This window comes from Octodon degus, unplaced genomic scaffold, assembly GCF_000260255.1.
Source record: "Octodon degus isolate 3935 unplaced genomic scaffold, OctDeg1.0 scaffold00056, whole genome shotgun sequence".
Taxonomy (NCBI): Eukaryota; Metazoa; Chordata; class Mammalia; order Rodentia; family Octodontidae; genus Octodon; species Octodon degus.
In genome coordinates this window covers 5,412,745-5,431,994 of record NW_004524632.1, presented here as the reverse complement: position 1 = coordinate 5,431,994, position 19,250 = coordinate 5,412,745, and the positions used below count along the sequence as shown (strand labels likewise).

The following is a 19,250-nucleotide window of genomic DNA, read 5'->3' as shown; positions in this document are numbered from 1 at the left end:
AGGGTGGAGCTGGGCTCTGGGGCCACACCTCCTCCACCTTGGGAGTGGAGGTGCCCTTGCGGGTGTCTCTCAGGACCCGGTACCTTGGGCTGAAATGTTCACTGTGGTGGGACAGTGATGCCTTTGGAGATCAAGCTGCTGTGGGGGCAGGCGGCTGCTGTGGCCTTGAGTGCCCATGTCAGGGGCTAGCCTTGCTGCTCTGTTGTCCTGCATGTGGTGGCATGCGTGGGTCACAGGGTTATTTGGTTCCCGTGACCTGGACACATCCAGAAATGCCTGCCTCTCCGTTGTGGGGTTCCAGGAGGCACTATGGTCTGGCAGGGGAGCCTGGCTTTGCTGCCATGATGGCCTGGAATTCTGTTCTGTTTTCACCAATAAGACAACCCACCTTGGTGGAGGGGTGGTTGTTCCTGTCTTGGTGGACTTTGCCAGCAGGAGACCTCAAGGGTAGCCTCCTGCTGGCCCTGCCACTGTGCCAAGAGGGGCCACCCCCTGGAGACAGATCCTGCCTGGCTGTTGATTTCCCAACTTGCAGGGGGCAGTGCCTGGATTCCTGTATATTTATCATCCACACACTTAATTAAATGAACAGGTAGTGGGCTCTGTGTGCAGCCATTAATTGATACCAAACAACATCATAGCCGTTGTCGGGGTTACATGTCACATCCCATTCCACACCGAGCGGCTGGATCCGTTCTGGCTTGAAGGTGTTTGGGCCAAGAAGAGGCCTGGTTCCACTCCATGCTGAGGCCCCATCTTAGCTTTTGTCCGCTCCTCCTCCCTGTCCTCCCAGCTGTCCTCTCACTCCCTGCCTCAAAGCCAGAGAGAAGGCTGCTGTAGTCTGAACCTAGGGTGCAGGTTCAAGGCCCACCTGTGATTCGGGCACCTTTGTCCACTTCTCCGGGCCTCAGGTGTCTCCTCCTGAGATGGCCACAGTGGCTGTACTTCCTGTGCACGTGGTATGACCCGCAGCTGTTGCAGGCTGCCTACACACCTTCCATGCATGGTGGCTGTCATTACTAGGAGCAGGGTTGGGGGGGGCTTGAGCCTTCCTTGCCTCCGCCCCCACTTCAGGTACATTCTGGCCTGGGGGCCTGGAGTTGAATTCCAGGAGGCCATCCCGTCCCATGCCCTATCCGGCCGTGTCTCATTCCTCCTCCGCTGTGGGGTGTGTACCCCGCTTCTGTCTTTGCTCTTTGGACACGGCCGATGTTTGGAGGCCTGAGCGCTTGTGACCAGCAGCCCTCCCCACCTCCCCCTCTCCCTGTAGGAAATCAGCAAACGGGAAGATGCGAGTGGACAGTTAAGCTGTATTCAGCTGCCTGTCGACTCCCAGGGGGTAGGTACGCGCTCCCGAGTCGCATGCCCCGTGCCCCGTGTCCCCCACTCTGCCTCCGTGTCTATGTGCTCGCGTTCACGCTCAGCTGCTGTACAACCTGTGATAGCCATGGTGGCCATTGGTGTCGTGAGGTTTGCTTCGATTTTAAGTCCCTTCCCCCCGTGAGGACACGGAAGGGAGGAGCCTCCTGGCCTTGAGCCCCATCAACCCTCCAAGGGCACGTTCCCATCCCTGCCAGGCCGGAGAAGGAAGGGACTTAGAATCCTCTGTGTGCGCATATGTGGGGCACCCTGTGTGCACATGACCCCCTACGCTGGGGTCCTGGAGAACCCCAGATGCCCGGCCTCAGTAGGCTCAAGACCCATGGCCATGGAACATCCTCCCACACACTCTCCTTTTCACCACCACCACCCCCTGCAGACCCCCATTGGAGACCCCACAAACTGTCTCAGCTCAGGACAAGTCTTTGGAGGAGTTGGGGATCAAGGGTGCCAGGATTCTAATCCATCCCTGAATCTCTGGGTCCTTCAGGCACCTCTTCTTCCAGTCCCCCACCCCCTGCTCTTCCCTGCACTGGCACTGGAATTTGGGGCGAAGCCAGGATCCCCACAGGACCCCATGGTGCCTCACATCCTAAGCAGCCCCCCGGAGAGCCCGCTTGATAATTAAAGGCCTCGTTAGGGATGTAAACTGAGTTAATAAAAACGATCCCCTGAGATGCCAATTACCCAATATTTATGTCCTTATCAAAAGTAGCAATCAAGTATTTTTTAATAACTTCTTAAGGAGAAGTGTATAATTACTGGGGAACCTACTGACCTGCTAAGAAGGAAGAAAAAAGTATCCCAGAGACAGGGACAGAAGTAAAAACAGGGCCAGGGATGGTGGGGGCAGAAGTGGAGGGTCTCAAGTGGCACCTATGGGCTGAGCTGCAATGGCTGGGGTCTTCCTGTTTTCTTCTGGGGTCCCTGAGTCTGGGGCTTGGGACAGGGGTGAGAGGGAGGGAAGACACGGGCCTCTTATAGACTGTTGGAGTTGAGGCTTCCATTTTAGCCGGGTCCCAGGCCCTCCGGTCTGTACCACCTGCCCACATGGCCACCTCTTCTTCCCACAGCCAGCCACCTGGCTGCAGCCAGGCTGGCTGCGTGGTGGAGTTGGGTGAGGTGCAGCCTGTTCTGAAGTGTGATGCCGTGGCCCTGAGCCTGGGTAGTGTTGCCCGCACCAGTGCATGCCTCGCGCCGTGGTTTCTGGTCCCGTGGCCTCTATGTGGTGTGTGCGTGTGAGGAGAGGGAGTCCTCGGTCTACCTCAGCAACCCCTGGCCAGCCAGGACACTGATGGCCTCCTGCTCCACAACCCTAGGGAGATGCCACCAAGTCCGAGTCCGAACCCGATTTCTTCTCACCCAGTGTGGATGGCAGTGGGGACAGGAAGAAGCGGTTGGCCCGTGAGTACCTGTTGGGGGCCCAGGCTCTGGCCCTGCACCAGCCCCAAGTGGACTCAGGCCCTCATTCTCTCTCTCTGTGCAGTGGTGTCCCTGGGACAGCACCCGGAGCTGCGGAAGGGCCTGTTGCCACCACTCATCATCCACACAGCCGCCACTCCCATGTCACTGCCCAAGAGCTCCAGCACGGGCCTGGGGGAGGCTCTGGGCTCTGGGTCCTGCCGAACCAGCAGCAGCGGATCTGCCGAGCCTGGGGCCACCCATGACATGAAGTCACCGGTAGGGGGTGCTTGTGGGTGCCCACGGTGGGAGATACTAGGAGGACAGGAGGCAAAAGGACAGACAGTCCAAAGGGGACAGCCCTGGGCCATGGACCAGAAGGGCCTGTGGGGCTGGCTGAGCCCTGAGTCCCAGCCTTGGAGGAGAAAGAGCAGGGCTCTGACCCTGTCTCAGCCGCCCCCTCCCTATGTGGCCGTGGGCAAGGCGCAAGCTCTCAACCCGCTCAGAGCCTCTTGTATAAAATGGGCCTGGGGTGCCCCTCCTTCCTCTTGCCTGAAAAATCAGCCCTTATCTAGCTCCCAGTTAGATCTGTGGCAGACCTGCTTAGATGCATTTAACCCTTACTGCACCATGAGGCAACCGCTGTCATCACCCCCTATTTTGTAGACGGCTAAGGCCAGGGTCAGAGCTGACCTGTTAGTCCAGGAGGCCGGTGCAACCACCCACATGTTCATGTTTTTCTTTTTATTTATTTATTCTTATGTATTTGGTATAGGGTCTCACTACGCAGCTCGGACTCATAGTGATCCTCCTGTTTTCAGCCTCCCCAGCACTGGGATTACAGGTGTGCACCACCACACCTGGTCTCAGTGGCTGGTTCCGCAGGCCTGGGGGCAGGGCTGGCATGGCCTGTGGTGCTGGGGATCGACCCCTAGTCCCTGTGCTTGCCTAAGCAGGCGCTTAGTCCGCAGAGCTGTTGTACCAGCCCATGCTCATGTTTTATGCATTTATTTTTAAGATTTCACTTTTAATAGACAAATAATTCTGTCTATGGGATAAAATGTGATGCTTTGATACATATAGATATTATGGCATGATTAAATCAAGCTAGTTAACATATGCATCACCTCATCTTTTTCTTATAGTCATGCTAGCAGCAGACCTCAAAAATGTGTTCCTCCTGTCTCAGTGAAGCTTTGTACCATTTGCCCAGCATCTTCCCATTCCCATCCCTGCAATCCCTACAAATCATCCTTCCATTTCTTACTTCTCTGTTTTAGATTCCACATAGAGGTGAGACCCTGTGGCCTCTATCTCTGCAAGGCTTATTTCACTTAGCACAGTAATCCCCCAGGTCTGTCCAACTTAATGCAGATAACAGAATCTCCTTGTGAAAGTTGGAATAGTCCTGTCAGATTAGCACCTGGGCACGCATGCCATGCCCCATACCTTGTGCTGTGAATAGTGCTGCAGTGGACGCGGATGTTCTTTTTATATATATCCAGATATGGGATTGCTGTATCGTAGCACTGTTCTATTTTTGGTTTTCTGAGGAACCCCCGTACTGTTTTCCATAGAGGCTGCACTAATTTACACAGCGCCAACAGCGTACAGGGCTCCCTTTTCTCCACATCCTTTTTGATGACAGCCATCCTGACAGGTGGGAAGTGACATTCTATTGTGGTTTTAATTTTTATTTCCCTGATGATCAGTGATGTTGAGCATTTTGGTTATGTATACCTGTTGGCTGTGTCTGTGTCTTTTGAGCAGTATTTGTTCAGATCCTTTTTATCCCAAACATTTTTTAAATTGGGTTGTTTTCTTGCCGTTGAGCTGGGTTTCTCCCTGCTGCTATTTTATGCCGCCTCTTAGCCGTGATGCTTCGCTCACCGACTAAATGAAGAATGAGTATTATTGTGTGTGTACATCACATACAAGCAACAGAGGCACAGAGAGATGCAGCGACTTGCGGGTCACAGCCGAGTGGGAGTGAGCCAGGATCTGAACCAGGCCGGAGTCCAGTGCTCCTGCTCACACCTTGGCCAGCACCCAGCATCACACCAGGGATGCCACAGGACAGGGATGTGTGTGAGGGGTACAGGGCCCTATGCCCTGCTGAGGCCCCTCCTGCTCTGCTCACCCTACAGCCCAGCACCCGCAGCTCCCCACACAGCCCCTGGAGTGCAGCCAGCAGCTGGACCAGCAGGCGCTCGAGCCGCAACAGCCTGGGCCGAGCCCCCAGTCTGAAGCGACGGAGCCCTAGCGGGGAGCGGAGGTCTCTGCTGTCTGGTGAGGGCCGGGAAAGCCAGGATGAAGATGAGAGCTCAGAGGAGGAGCGGGCCAGCCCAGCAGGCAGTGACCGCCGGCCGAGGGGCTCCCTGGAGCGGGAGGCCAAGAGCTCCTTCGACCTGCCAGACACACTGCAGGTGCCCGGGCTGCACCGCACGGCCAGCAGCCGGAGCTCTGCCTCTGAGCACCAGGACTGCAATGGCAAATCGGCTTCCGGGCGCCTGACCCATGCCCTGCGGCCTGATGACCCCCCGCTGGATGGCGATGATGGCGATGATGAGGGCAACCTGGTGAGGCCCACATGGGCACAGTGACCTCAGGCCTGACCTTGAGAAAGGACAGCTGTGGCCAGCCCGGCAGGGTACATGGGAGCTATGGTTCTGAGCTCAGGGGATCATAAGGGGTCCTAGCCCGTGTGCAAGCAGCAGCCCCCTGCTGCCCTGCTGAGCCCAGGTCCTTGTCATGCCTGGGGCTGCGGCACTGCCATCCTTGGTGGATACGAATGGTTTCAGGCAGATGAGTATGAATCTTTCATGGCTGTCCCTGTGACTCAGAAAGACCCATCACTCATCTCTCTAAACTGATGTCCCCTTCCTGTCCCTCTTCCTCTTCTGGACCTTGTCACAAGCCTTGATTTCCAGCCTGTCCTCACCCATTCTCTCTCCCCAAGCCCCTCCTCCACCCATCCCACCCCGCCCTAGGGATGGGCACGGGGACCTGGGATGCAGGGTTGGCATGTGAGCAGAGGGCCTGGTGTCTCCGCAGCCCAGGTGTGTGTGCAGACAGGGACGGGAGCCATGCTTGATAATTAATGCGGCTTCCAGGCCGGGTGGGAGGACCAGTGAGGGCTGGACAGGAGCAGTAGAAAGAGAAAACCCGCGAGAAGCGGGTGCAGGGGAGGAGAGGCTGTGCACGGCTCGGCTTGGAGCAGGTGGGCTTAGGGTGGAGTGCATGCCAGGCCAGGGTCCCAAGGCCTGGTCCCACTCAGGTCTACCGTTCCTTACGCAGAGCAAAGGGGAACGGATCCGGGGCTGGATCCGGGCCCGGCTACCCGCCTGCTGCCGCGAACGGGACTCCTGGTCGGCCTACATCTTCCCCCCTCAGTCCAGGTAGTGGGAGAGGAGCCCTGGCCCACACCCCGCCTTGCTGCCCAGGGCTGCCCGGAGTAAGAGCTCAAGCAGCTGGGGCCTGGGCTGGGCAGGTGCAGTGACGTCTCCCCCAACATCTGGAGCAGGTTCCGCCTCCTGTGTCACCGGATCATCACCCACAAGATGTTTGACCACGTGGTCCTTGTCATCATCTTCCTCAACTGCATCACCATTGCCATGGAGCGCCCCAAAATTGACCCCCACAGCGCTGTGAGTCCCCGGGACTGTAAGCATGGCTGTGGTGTGCTGTTCCATGCCAGACGCCTGCCGGCTTTGCACTCAGCTAGGGAGGCAAGGAGGCCCCGACAGCGCCCTGCCCTCAGGACTCTTGGACTCTAGCCCTTCCTCTTGGCTCTCCAAGATGCCTTCTGTGTCTTTTTCTGCCACAGTTTTCCCCTGTGTTGACACACGAGCCTTGCTGGGTGTCCTGTGCGCCCGGGCTATGTATAGATGGCTTGTGCTCCCAAGCCAGAGGCTTGTGGGGTACACGCATGTGTGAGTCCTGGAGTGTTGGAGCCATTCAGCCTGAGATGGACCCTACCTACAGCCAAGGCCAGAGGAGCCACTGGGGAGAAGCCCGCCTAGGCTGCCTGTGGGTGGTGCACTGCAGGATAGACAGCTGCTCTTTGCTCCTTGGGGTCCTGCCAGGTCACAAATAAGTAGGCTTTCTGGGGCCATGGAGGGGCAAATTGGTCACTTCTACTTGGCTTTGAACTCAGTCCTTCCCAGGAGGGTGGGAGACCAGGGGCCTGGGTGCTAGCCACTGTGCCTAGGGACCTCACCTCTTAAGGAAGGGGCTAGCCATTCCAGGAGCTATCCCTTCCCAGCCCTGGGTCTCGGCCCCTCCCTTTGGCAGCAGTTCAAGCCCTAGAAGGCTGGGCGGGGTGGCCCTGCTTCCCCCCATGGTATTTTACAGCACTGGCTTGGAGGTGGCCCGAGGTCCCCCCTCATCTCTCCTTGCCACCTCCCACATCATTGTTTGGATTTCAGAGCTATTGGGTCTTCTGTTTTGCATTAGGGTGGGCTCCAGCCAGGCCAGGGTGGGGCTGCAGGGAGCCCCAGGAATGGAAGGGGCTGGCCTGGGCCTTGGTGGGTAAGTATGGGCCAGCACTGGGGAGACCCTGCTTAAGCTGGCCACCCCTCAACAAGCCCCTGGGCGCTGTGCCAAGTTTGTCACCGTGCCTACCTTCCCACTCAGTCCCTCTGGCTCCAGGGCTGTCACCACGCCTGCTCTACGTCTGCCCCTTCTCTGCCACTCACTCTCACACTCAAGCTGCCAGTCACCTCCAGCCATCTCCAGAGCCCCTCTTGGCCACCAGGAATGACCTCAGCTCACAGGCACTAGGTCGTCCATGCCTGGCATAATGGTGGTGCCCGAGGAGGCACTGTCTTCTGTACTCAGGCCCCTAGTGTGCCTGCCGCGCTGTTTCTGGGACACACAGCAGGAAAGCAGGAGAGGAGGTAGTGTGGCAGACGGGGGTCAGAGAGCACATTTAATCTTGCTCCAGTTTCAAGAAGGAATCAGGGAATGGGGCATGGGATTTGGGGCTTGGATAAGAGCACTGCAGTGCAGAGCGTGTTGCTTTCCGGCCATGTGGCTGGGGAGGTTGTGGTCCAAGACAGGGGCAGGACTGTCCCCAGAGCTATGGGCGGGCCTTGTGCAGCACCCCTGTGTGTGTGTGTGTGCGCACACACGCACGCGCGTGCCAGACACAGGCAGAGTCCATGGGGAGCAGTCTGTGTTGTTGCACGGGGTGCAGGTTATTTCTGTGTCAAATGCTTGAAGCAGATTTTGGTTTCTATGTGCAAACCTGGCCTGCTGCAAGGGGTCCCGGCGGGCAGCACCTGCCTCTCTCTCCTGCAGGAACGCATCTTCCTGACCCTCTCCAACTACATCTTCACCGCTGTCTTTCTGGCTGAAATGACAGTGAAGGTGACGTCCGGCTATCGGCGCTGGTTTGGGCCCCCTGCTTCCTGGTGGGCGTGGAGATGGTAGAACTCAGGAAGGGTGGGAGGGCCGGGGGCCGCTGCCATGGAGGGAGGGTTGGGACTGCAGGGAGGGTGGCCAGTAACCAGGTGGCTGTGGTCCCCAGGTGGTGGCGCTGGGCTGGTGCTTCGGGGAGCAGGCATACCTGCGCAGCAGCTGGAATGTGCTAGACGGGCTGCTTGTGCTCATCTCCGTCATTGACATCCTGGTGTCCATGGTCTCCGACAGCGGCACCAAGATCCTGGGCATGTTGAGGGTGCTGCGGCTGCTGCGGACCCTGCGCCCGCTCAGGTGACCCCCCCACTCTACCCACAAGTTGGTCGCATTGGGGATACCTCCTGTTGCCGGGTCCCCCCACTGAATTCACAGTCGTAGTGTTTTCTCTCCAAGACATTGTGACCCTCCTTTCCTAAAAGAGACCTGTTTCTCAGGGCCACCTGTGTGATGGGATGTGTGGTGTCCTCAGCCCTTCTGGGGCACCATAAGGGGTCATAGGCAGGACTCAATGGCCTCCAGCTGAAGCGTTCATTCCCTGGGGGAATCCCTACCCATGAGGGTAGGATCCCTACCCATGAGGATACGTGATTCCCAGGAATCCTCCCCACTCCCAGCCTGACCAGGGAATGCACTTGCCATCCTGAAAGTGGGGGTGTCCGCAACCTGTCTGAAGGGATTAAGGCTGAGGGTCCCCATGGAGGGTCTCCTGAAAAGAAGGTTTGGTTCTGCACAGTGAGCCTAGGTCGGGGTAGGAGCTAGGTGAGGAAACCCTCTCACCCCCCTCGCTGTACTCCCCAGGGTAATCAGCCGGGCCCAGGGGCTGAAGCTGGTGGTGGAGACACTGATGTCCTCCCTGAAGCCCATCGGCAACATTGTGGTCATCTGTTGTGCCTTTTTCATCATTTTTGGCATCCTGGGGGTACAGGTGTGTGGGGCTCCAGGGGTCCATGAAAGCCTGAGGACCAACAGTCCTCCCCTCTCAGTCCTGATGTTCAAGCTGCTGCCAGAAAGCAATTAGGAGCCCTTCTTCCCTGGGCTTAGCCCATTCACCTCAGGGAACTGAGCAGAGGCCCTCAGGGGAGGTGGCCTCAGAGAAGCTCCAGGCCCAAGGTAGCCACAGGGGCTGTCCCTCCCCCACCGCTCTCCCTGGGCAGATGCAGATGCTGGCCTGCGCCCCAACTCTGGGATCTCCTCCCTTCCTTCCCCACTTGAGCAAGGCAGGCTGTGCGCCAGGCCTGGGGATTCAGGGCCCAGACAGCTGGGCCAGGTTAGCAGCGTGCTGGCAGGCAGGCGAGTGCAGACCCCAGACAAGGCAGGAAGTGGGGGTTGTGGGGGAAACCTGGCTTCTGGCCCAGGGAGGAAATTTGGCTTTGGAGGTAAAAGAGCCAGAGCTGGCTGCAGCATTCAGCACCCGCCGCAGGGAACCAGGGAGCCCCTCCACCCTGTCTTCATCTTTCAGTGTCCCTGTTCCAGATGCAGGGCAGACAGATGACTGTTGGGGTGGTGTGGGAACTCCTGGTAGCTACCACCCCACCCCTTCCCTTCTTCCTGTGGTTCCCAGGATGTCCACTGTGCCCTGGGGAAGGGCTGTCCCTGGGTTTCCTAGAAATTCTCCAACCCTAGGGGCCAGGCTACATTTGCCAAGGCTATGTGGAGCCTCTTTGCTAGGCCCCCCACCCTATGCAAGCCCAGTGGAGAGCCTTCCATCCCCACCTCCCAGCCTCCTGGGAGAGCAGGCTATTGTTGAGTCCAGTCCTGGGGCTCTTCTGGTGGCTTTAGGTCTGTCCCAAGCTGCTCACTTGGGCCCTGGATCCTCCTTCCCCTCATCACTTCCCACCTACCCTCCAGCCGTCCTGGCCGGGTCTACACTGGAATGGGGGTGAACTTTCCAGACAGACCTGGGTTCCTGCACCTTTTCAGCCACCCACCAGACGCTCTGCAAGGGCAGAGGGAAACCCAGGGACAGACCTGAGTACCCCCTTCCAGGATGTGCCCAAACCCTGCAGGCCCAGGGCTGGGGAGTCCTGCTTTTCTGGAGCACAGCTCACTTCTCTCTGCCCCCGCCATACATGTGCTTCCAGCTCTTCAAAGGGAAGTTCTTTGTATGCCAGGGCGAGGACACCAGGAACATTACCAACAAGTCAGACTGTGCTGAGGCCAGCTACCGGTGGGTGCGGCACAAGTACAACTTTGACAACCTTGGCCAGGTGAGTCTCAGGCTTGGTGGTGGGGTGGAGCGGGCAGGAGTCCAGAAGAGGTGCAAGTCCATTGTGCTGAGTAAGATAGACGCACTTGGTCATAGAGATGGGCGACCCCAGAGACCAGTCCCTGCCTGCGTAACCACCAGGCTCAGTCTACCCCACAGGTCCAGCCACGCAGCCCGCAGGGTCCTTAGCTCCCCTGAAGAGTCATGTGGGCCCACAGAGTATGGAGACCCACCCAGGGCCACCATGCCACATGGCAGAGCAGCAAGCACACATCACACTGGAGGCAGGCAGCCTATGAATCATTTGTCAAAGGAACACCATTTGTCAGCCCATTGCCCTCAGGCAGCTGTCCCGCTAGGGCCTCAGTTTTATCAGCCGGCGAATGGGGTCATAATATCTCCATGGCCTCAGTGTAGAGGTAGAAAGCAACGATGTGCTGTGCGTTTGTTTATGTGGTCGGCTACGTTTTTGCCACACAGTTTCTTTATACTCCACATCTGCACACACAAAAGTATAAAGGGGGAAGTGGCTTACTCAGTTTGGCTGGCTTTGGTGTCTGAATTCCCAGGGCTCTGGGGTCCCTTTCCTTACCTGGCTGAAGTCAGAGACTGTGGTCATTTCTCGTGGCTTTGGGCCAGCCATGGAGCCCGGAGACAGAGAGTGCTCCTGGGGGAGGGGTATGACCCTGGCCTGACCTTGCAAGGACTGGGCACTCCAAGGCTGCTGCCAGGAGATAACCATACATTCTAGATGTGCAAGTGGCCCATCTCCTTCTTCTCTGCCCCCCTCCCCTGCAGGCCCTGATGTCCCTGTTTGTGCTGGCTTCCAAGGACGGCTGGGTGGACATCATGTACGATGGTCTGGATGCTGTGGGCGTGGACCAGCAGGTGAGGCTGAGGTGGGCAGGAGCTGATGCCAAGCGCAGCACTGCAAAACACTGGCTATCTCGGCACTCGATAGGCTGAGGCACGACTGTTGCGAGTTCGAGACCAGCCTGACTTACAAAGTGAGCTCAAGACAAGCGTGTGCTGCATAGCGTGAACCGGTCGCAAAACAACAGTCTAGCAAGGGTGACATTGGAGAGGGTCACATAGCAGGGCTGTAATTGTTGACCTGTGAGCCAGATCTGGCTCTGTGTTATTGGCCCGATGCATATTTAAATGTTTTGTAATTAGTAATGAGCATTTAAAAATCGGTGCACTTGGGGACCGGCGAGATAGCTCAACGGACTAAAACGCCTGCTTAGGAGAGCGTAGGGACTGCGGTTGGATTCCTGGCACCAAGTACCGCGCCGGCCCCGCCTCCAGGGCAGGCAGAGCCAGCCACAAGGAAAAAAAAAGAAAAGAACTCTAGCTACCCAGGAAAAGCACAGCCTCAGCCCAGGATGGGTGGAGAGTATCTCCCTTTGCCGTCCCCACCCCACCCTACTGCCTAACGCGAAGCCCCGCCATCCCACCATCTGCGCGGGCCTCAGGGCCTCAGGCCTGGAGCTTAGGCTGTGCCACAGGCCTCCCTCGGGCTGACGCCCCCTCCCCCGCCTGTCCTTCCTACTCCCGCCAGCCCATCATGAACCACAATCCCTGGATGCTGCTGTACTTCATCTCCTTCCTGCTCATCGTGGCCTTCTTCGTCCTGAACATGTTTGTGGGCGTGGTGGTGGAGAACTTCCACAAGTGCCGGCAGCACCAGGAGGAGGAGGAGGCGCGGCGGCGGGAGGAGAAGCGGCTTCGGAGGCTGGAGAAAAAGAGAAGGAGTAAGGAGAAGCAGATGGCCGGTCGGTAGTCTTTCCACATCTCTCTGGGTCGTGCTTGACCTTGGCCTTGCCGCGGCAGGGGGCTGGGGGCTGGGGGCTGGGGCTGGGGCTAGGGGCGGGAGAAGCTGCTCCCACCCCTTTCCTCATCTCCTTCCGCCAGCAGCATGTCCGCCTTTAGAGCCCGCATGGAGCAGACCCGGTCCACGGGGGACGACTGCTCCCCCTCCCCCGCCGGCTCCCAGGTCTCAGGCTCAGGCTCAGGCTCCCCGGGTGGGAGCTGGCGCATGGCCTCTCAGTGCGAGTCTCAGAGAGCCTCAGGGCTTGGGAACCTGATGCCACATTGCCCAGCGCTGGTGAGCAGTGACCCGGGATGGCACTGGTGCCAGCCCAGCCCACCCCACGGGAGGTTGCCTAGCAAGCCTCTTGATCCTCTGCCAGCCTGGTTCAGTAGCTGCTGAGCAAGACATCAGCAGGACCCACAAAGGGACAGTGGCTCAGCCCTCTCTCCTTAAGTCCAATCCAACTGCCCGGATTGTCCTGGCTTTTGCCAAACTAAAAGAACAGGAAGAAAATGCCCCCTGGCTCACAGTGACCCTCATGCCCTCCCCTGTGCTCCCAGCATTCGCTGCAAGGGGTGGGTGAGCCTCGTGTCATCCCTGCTGGTGCCTCAGCGCCACAGAGCTGCTGAGTGGCGGGAGGAGACGCCCTGGGCCGCAGGGTGTGCGCGGCGGCCGCAGGAGCTGCTCCGCTCCGGTAGTGGTGCGGCCGCAGGTGCGCGAGCACCTGGCTCCCAGCCGGCGGTCCGCGCTCCTGTGAGCGCGTCTGTGAGCTGGTCTCCGAGCCTTTCTCTCCGCCACAGCCCACTTCCTCCACGTGTCTGTGTGGGTTCCCAGCCTCTGTGTCTCTGTGTCTATCCCTGTCGGCTCTGTGGGTTTCCCTTCCTCTCCACCTTCTCACAAGCGGTCTTCCCTCCGCCGCTAAGATGCGTGCAGGGCTCTGCGTTTTCCGCGTGGTGTGTGGAAAAGTGAGTACCACCAGGCGAGTCAGGGCTGTGGGGAGCCTCTGATAGGCACCTGGAGGAGAAGGGACAACGTGGGAGTCACACGCGGGGCGGGGGAAGGGCCAACGCTGTCTTTGAGAGACAGGAACTGCTTGGGAGGGGACACTAGGGCAGCCGTGAACAGCCCGATTCTCTGTGCTTGTGTCTCATCAGCCCCCACAGCTATCTAGATCTAGGCCAGGGATCCCGTCCCTCCTTAGAGTCCCAAACTGAGCAAGGGCACTGTCCCACCCCTTCTCCATGCACCCTGCATTCTTTCCCTTCAAGAGGGCTGTCTCCCTCTCCCGGGCATCTACAGATGGAATTCTTTTGGCAGGAGGTACCATGCCCCCTGCCCAGCCAGCTGGCTCCCCTTCTGAGGTCTGGCGCTGCTCAGGTGCAGCTGAGGCCGTGGTGCAGCAAGAGAGGACATCTGTTCTGGGGACAGGCTGCCCTCCCCTCCCAGGGCCTGCACGAGCCCCATGACCCCAGTGAGCCAGCTGAATCGTTAGTCTTCCTCAAGTGCCTGTGTCCCCTGAATCGGGGCCCTAACTGAGTCAGCTGCCCATGTCAAGTGCATCCCATTTGTAGGCAGAGTGAGGGTCAGAGCTGAGGGGGAGCCAGCTATGAAGGGCCCTGCCCAGCACGCCTGGGCCGGCCAATGACCAATGTCATGTTTCATTCTTTTAGATCTAATGCTGGACGATGTAATTGCTTCCGGCAGTACAGCCAGCGCTGCGTCAGGTACTGCGTCTGGGGAGTGGGCTCATGTTTATGGGGAAATGCTCTTGGCCCCTCTCCATGGCTCCCTGATTCTGTCCTGTGGGGTTCAAGGCTAGGGATCCCTGGGGCCCCCAAGAGGGCAGGGGCTGAAGCAGGCCTGTGCTAAGTGGGGACCCTCTGCTAGGAGACTCCTGGTGGAGCCCCTGGCTTGCCGCTGCCTCCTCCCTGCACCCCCGTACTGCTCCCATTGCTCGATTATTAGAGCTGCAAATCTGTCTCCTCTTGTCTGAAGGGGAGACTTTGATCTGAGGGAGCAGGCCGAGAGGAGCAGAGGAAAGGATTTGTTTTAAAAATGTAACGATGCATAATTGAACAGGCTCATTAATAGTCAAGTAATCATGGTGGCCACGTCATTGCTACAAACAGCAAGAATTGGGAACCAGAGGCCTGTGTTGGCCATGAGCTTCTTCCAAAAAACCCCGAATGTTTGGGAGCAAGTCAAGTCCTTATCTCCAGGAGCTGCGTCTCTGGGAAGGGCTCCCGGTGCCTCCTGCCCTCCCCTGGTGCCTTGGTCCCCTTCCCCTCCTGACAGCCCCCAGGTTCCCTATCTGTTTATCCTCGGGATCCCCCTTATCTCCTCCTCCTGCAGACCCCCCAGTTTGAAATACTGTCTCTGAAATTAACAGCACCTGAATGACTGTTTCACCGATCGCACTAATCAAAGGCACGCCTTATTGCTGATCAGAGCTCTGGGCCACAGAAGGTTACGCATTGAAAGATGGCAAAAAAGAAAGGGCCATTATGCTATTAAATTAGCCTGTGGGGTCTTAACGCAGGCAAATGTTTGACTCTTCCAAGCTTTTAGAAATCCTGCACAGAACCAAGGGACTTTCTGTGGCTGCCTCCTGAGGCCGCCGAGGGCTTGGACTGGGAGAGAACCATTTGCTGCCAGGCGCCACCCTAGGGCTGCTGGGCTGGCTGATCAGGGGCACAGGGGCCGGTGGGAGGGGAACCTGCGGGCCTTTATCCGGTCAGTCATCATCGCTGATGGGCTTGGCAGAGCCACACCTCCTGTTCCCAGGGGTGCTAGGTATTCTGCATTGAGAGATCATTTCTCTGGGGGCTCAGAGCCTCTGGCTGGTTTGTGTCTGGGTTGTGGAGCTGACACACGTCTCTGTGTCAGGCTGTTCTGTGAATCCCTGAGGTGTTAGGGGGCAGGGGTGGGGTGGCGGTGGATGGGAGGAAGTGGCCTTCAGGTTTTCCCTTATGGGTCACTGGGGCTACTATAGGCTGAAATGTGTCCATTTATGCTCACCCCTAAACAGCACCCTTGCCTCAGGCTGGCCCACTGAGGTCCCCATCAAACGGGCCATCCCAGGAGCCATCACCCCAGGGTTTGACACACTCACCCCACGGTCAGTACTACTTATTCTCTCCTGCACCTGCATGCCAGGACCTTCTACCCTGATCCTGTTGGTACTGGCTGCGAGTGAGGACCCAGAGATCTTGAACAGGGGTGCTGAACATCCCATCACCCTCTTCCCACATCCTGGGGTTCCCAGGAGGGTCTAGCCCAGAGCTCTGCAGAATCACCCAGAGAGCTTATGCACCTGGGTTCCTGCACCCCACCCTGGTACTCTGAGAGGGGTCTGGGTTCTGTATTTCTAGTCAGCTCTTGGGGCGATGGAGGACAATGTCAACCACCCCCCCAGACCCAGGGCAAAGCACAAGGGAAGAGTGATTTCCAGGGGAACAGGCCTGACCAGACACTTGGGGTTGCTGGGGGGCCAGGCCTCCTCAGCCACCTGTGGCAGCCATCTCTACTCACCCTCCACCCTTCCCTCGGGCAGGACCCACAGCAGCCAAAGGCAAGGCCTCTGCTGGGGGAGCCGTGTCCCAGGAGGTGACCCTGCCTTCCTCCCTCTCGCTGCCACCACCCTTCTCCAGCCCTGTGCCTCGGCTGTGCCTTGGGCTCCCAATGACCCCTACTAACTCCCTGTGCCTGTTGCTGTCACTCACTCCTCCTCCTCACTCCTTGCTAGGGGGCTAGTGCCTTTCTGCCCACATCCGCCTCTGGTGTGTTCTCCACCTAAGGCAGCTCGTACTGGGGGAGGCAAGGAGATGTGGCCATGACTCGGACTGCAAGCTCGAGTCCTGCCGGGTTTGCTGGGTTACAGCATAGGGGCTGCCCAGATGCAGTGCTCTACTAGAGAGGCTGAGAGAGCCAAGCACCTGCAGGCCTTGGCTGGGGTGCTGGCACGGAGGGCCACAAGCAAAGGCCCCACTCAGGTGTCCCACCCTGCCCTCCCTTCCTGGCCAGGTGTAGGGGACCTGTGGCTGAATTCAGAGCCACCCAGCTCTCAGAACAAGGCCAGAAAGCAGAGCCGTGGTGGCAGCAGCTCCCATTGGCCTGGAGCTGCCTGCACAGGGGCTGGGGTGATGGGAGAGGAGGGCCTTTCTCTTCCAGCCTCCCCTCTACATTGTCTCCGCTAATAATGGGGCTAATAAGGAGCCGCTTTTTCTAACCTAATTGTATTCAAACATTTTAGTTAATTTTCCATTCATATTTTAGCATAATGGGATCTGGTGCTCTCGGCATTTATGGAGATTAATGCAGAGAAAGAGTTCCGGCTGCTAAGGCAATGCAGGGCGACTAGCGCCCTCTGGTTCTCGTGGTACTGCAGGAAGGAAGAAGCCCAGCAGCCTGACCACCCTCTGCGATCGGGTGTGGATGACCAGTGGCCTCATGCTGTCGCTATCTGGGGCCCCTCCAGCCCCACTCCTGGGGGTCTGGAGGGCTTTCTGAGCCTGCAAAGCCCACTTGGCTGGCCCATCGTGGCCCTGTCAGGGTCCCTGTGCTCCTGGTTATCCACACCTCAAGGCCGATGCAGAGAGGGGCTGGGTAGGCCTGGAGCGGAGCAGCTGCTCCTCAACACTTCTTCCTTTGGCCTTCGGTGGGGGCCCACCCAAGGCTACTCCCTGCCTCAGTTTACTCCTCTGCTAAGTGGCCCCCTGCATGGGAAAGGATGGTTCTATCTGAGCTAGCCTGGGCCCAAAGCTTCCCGCCACCCTGAGCCAGCCAACTTCAGAGGCTGCAGCCCTCATGGCTGGCTCCCGCGCGAGAGCTTCCACCTGAGCGGGAAGGGCTGTCTGGGACCTGAGGCTGCCCTGTGCCTCCCTTTGGGGAGTCTCGGCCTTCCTTGTGGCTGCCCCGGAGACCAATCTGTGCGCACACTCCAATGCCATGTGTCCCCCACTTGGCCTGGCCCGTCCTCAGCACCCAGAGAAGGGGCCCCTGTAACCTCTGGCTCCAAGTGCAGGCTCACCTCCTGGCACTGATTTTTATAACTAAGTGGTTGGCTAATTACAAGAGCAGCACTATGCCTGTGACAGATCTCAGACAGCACTTCCAGCCCAGCCTGCTCTCTCGTGCCACCCAGGGGCAGGCTGGGCACAGCCTTGTTAGAAACTGGGTGAGTCTGTTGGGGGCCCTCCCAGGTTGCATCTGGGACAGGGCAGAGCCTCGCACCCTCCCCATGGCCCTCCTCAGCATGAGACTGCTGGACACCCATGCCCTGTCCCCGGAGGCCCCGAGGTGGTTCAATGCAGCTGGCCAAGAAGATGTCAATTTCCAATCTCTGGCTCTATCTGCAAATCCCATGCTAGGTCATCCCCTCTGCTCCCCGAGGGGCCAAGCCGGGAGAAGGGTTGACAGAGCTCCGTCTGAGCCCTATAAAACCAGCTTATTTCATGTTACTGATCTGGCTTCACTGCCTGCGGAACTCCGAGGTCATTAGGAGGGGGCTGGTGATTTTGGAGGCTGCCTAGGGGAAGGGGGCTCACCTGGTGTCTAATGGGGGTGGGGAACTCTGCATGTCCTGACCCACCCTGCGCCCCGACTGCAGCTGGTAGAGCAGATGCTTGGAGGGGCCCTGCCAAGAGAACTGCCCCGCAAAAGGTAGTGAGGGGAGGGCGAGGACACTGATGACGCAGAATGTTTGGCTCTGGCATAGAGGCTGGTGGCTGGGAGGGGCTGCGCGGGGAGGGGCAGGGGGCGGGAGTTGGGGGCTGACATGGTCGCACTCTCCTCCCTACCCCTCCCAGAAGCCCAGAGCAAGCCCTACTACTCCGACTACTCCCGCTTCCGGCTCCTTGTCCACCACCTGTGTACCAGCCACTACCTGGACCTCTTCATCACCGGTGTCATCGGGCTGAATGTGGTCACCATGGCTATGGAACATTACCAGCAGCCCCAGGTAAGAGTGAGTGACCAGTCACTAGCCCTTGGCACCCAGCCTGGGGCCCCTACTTGGGACCACATGAGCCTGGGCATTTCTTTGCTAGGTGAGTGCTGGTACGCAGCATGGGTTCCTTGTAGCGATCATCCTTTTTTCATAAGGAAGGACACTGAGGCTCAAGGAGATGGGTTGGTTTGACTAAGATCACACAGCTGAGAAATGAGAACTCATTTCATCACCAGTGAATTTTTATTAATTGTCCAGTATGTGCTGGGCTCTGGATATTGAGTGGACAGCAGACCAGCACCTGCCCTTGTAATAGCAAATGTCCAGCCCCACATCTCACCTGTGATCTTGCCACTTTTCCAGTCATCCTCTCCCAGCTGTCCTCGGTTTTTCCCTCTGTACAATGGGGAGGTGGAATTGGCAATGCGCAAAGCCCCTTGCAAGCCTAGCATGCTGGGCCTTCTGGTACTTTCTTATACAGTCTTCTTGCCATCTCTCAAGGAGACAGGAGATCTTTTAGCACAGGTTTGGATTGTTCATGTCTCCTGTGGTGGTGGTCAGTGGTCAGTCCTCATGGTGGGAACTGAGAATTAGGTCCCTTATGAGCCCTCCTGTCTCCACATCTGGGAGGTGTGGTGGTGGAGGGGCTGAGGCAGGCCTTGTCCTGGGCCTGCAGAGACTCTGCCTCCTGCCCTCTTCCCCTGCCAGATCCTGGATGAAGCTCTGAAGATCTGCAACTACATCTTCACCGTCATCTTCGTTTTGGAGTCCGTTTTCAAACTGGTGGCCTTTGGCTTCCGCAGGTTCTTCCAGGACAGGTAATAGGAGAGAGGGGAGGGTAGGAGTCTGGGGTTGGGGGTGTCACTGTGACTCCTGGGGAAATACCCAGATGGATCTAATGCCCAAAGACCCTCCTTAACTCTTCCTGGGACCCAGCCCCCAACCTAGGACTGATGGGTGCTTTGCATATCATCCAGGCAGTGGGAGATGGGAAAGACTGACAAGACAGGACTTTAGAGGCCACCGGCTGCTAGAAATCCATGTAGCCTAGCCTGGCCCTGAAGGGCACTGAGTCTGATGCC

At 58.2% G+C, this 19,250-nt stretch overlaps 1 protein-coding gene across 9 annotated transcripts in view; it reads left to right on the top strand.

Annotated features, from left to right (window-relative positions):
• Window positions 1-19,250, top strand: part of Cacna1g (calcium voltage-gated channel subunit alpha1 G) — a 59,206-nt gene that overhangs the window by 31,316 nt on the left and 8,640 nt on the right. For 3 of the 9 annotated variants that reach the window (XM_004633604.1, XM_023717898.1, XM_023717899.1), the window contains exons 14-28: window positions 1,271-1,339; window positions 2,700-2,784; window positions 2,867-3,060; window positions 4,929-5,360; window positions 6,079-6,179; window positions 6,305-6,428; window positions 8,083-8,151; window positions 8,312-8,496; window positions 9,001-9,127; window positions 10,284-10,409; window positions 11,207-11,296; window positions 11,970-12,183; window positions 13,892-13,945; window positions 18,029-18,180; window positions 18,877-18,986. In XM_004633604.1, coding sequence (XP_004633661.1) covers window positions 1,271-1,339; window positions 2,700-2,784; window positions 2,867-3,060; window positions 4,929-5,360; window positions 6,079-6,179; window positions 6,305-6,428; window positions 8,083-8,151; window positions 8,312-8,496; window positions 9,001-9,127; window positions 10,284-10,409; window positions 11,207-11,296; window positions 11,970-12,183; window positions 13,892-13,945; window positions 18,029-18,180; window positions 18,877-18,986 — 2,132 coding nt within the window. The remainder of the gene's footprint in view (window positions 1-1,270; window positions 1,340-2,699; window positions 2,785-2,866; window positions 3,061-4,928; window positions 5,361-6,078; window positions 6,180-6,304; window positions 6,429-8,082; window positions 8,152-8,311; window positions 8,497-9,000; window positions 9,128-10,283; window positions 10,410-11,206; window positions 11,297-11,969; window positions 12,184-13,891; window positions 13,946-18,028; window positions 18,181-18,876; window positions 18,987-19,250) is intronic. The other 6 variants (XM_004633606.2, XM_004633599.1, XM_004633596.1 and 3 more) reach the window with 3 other exon arrangements.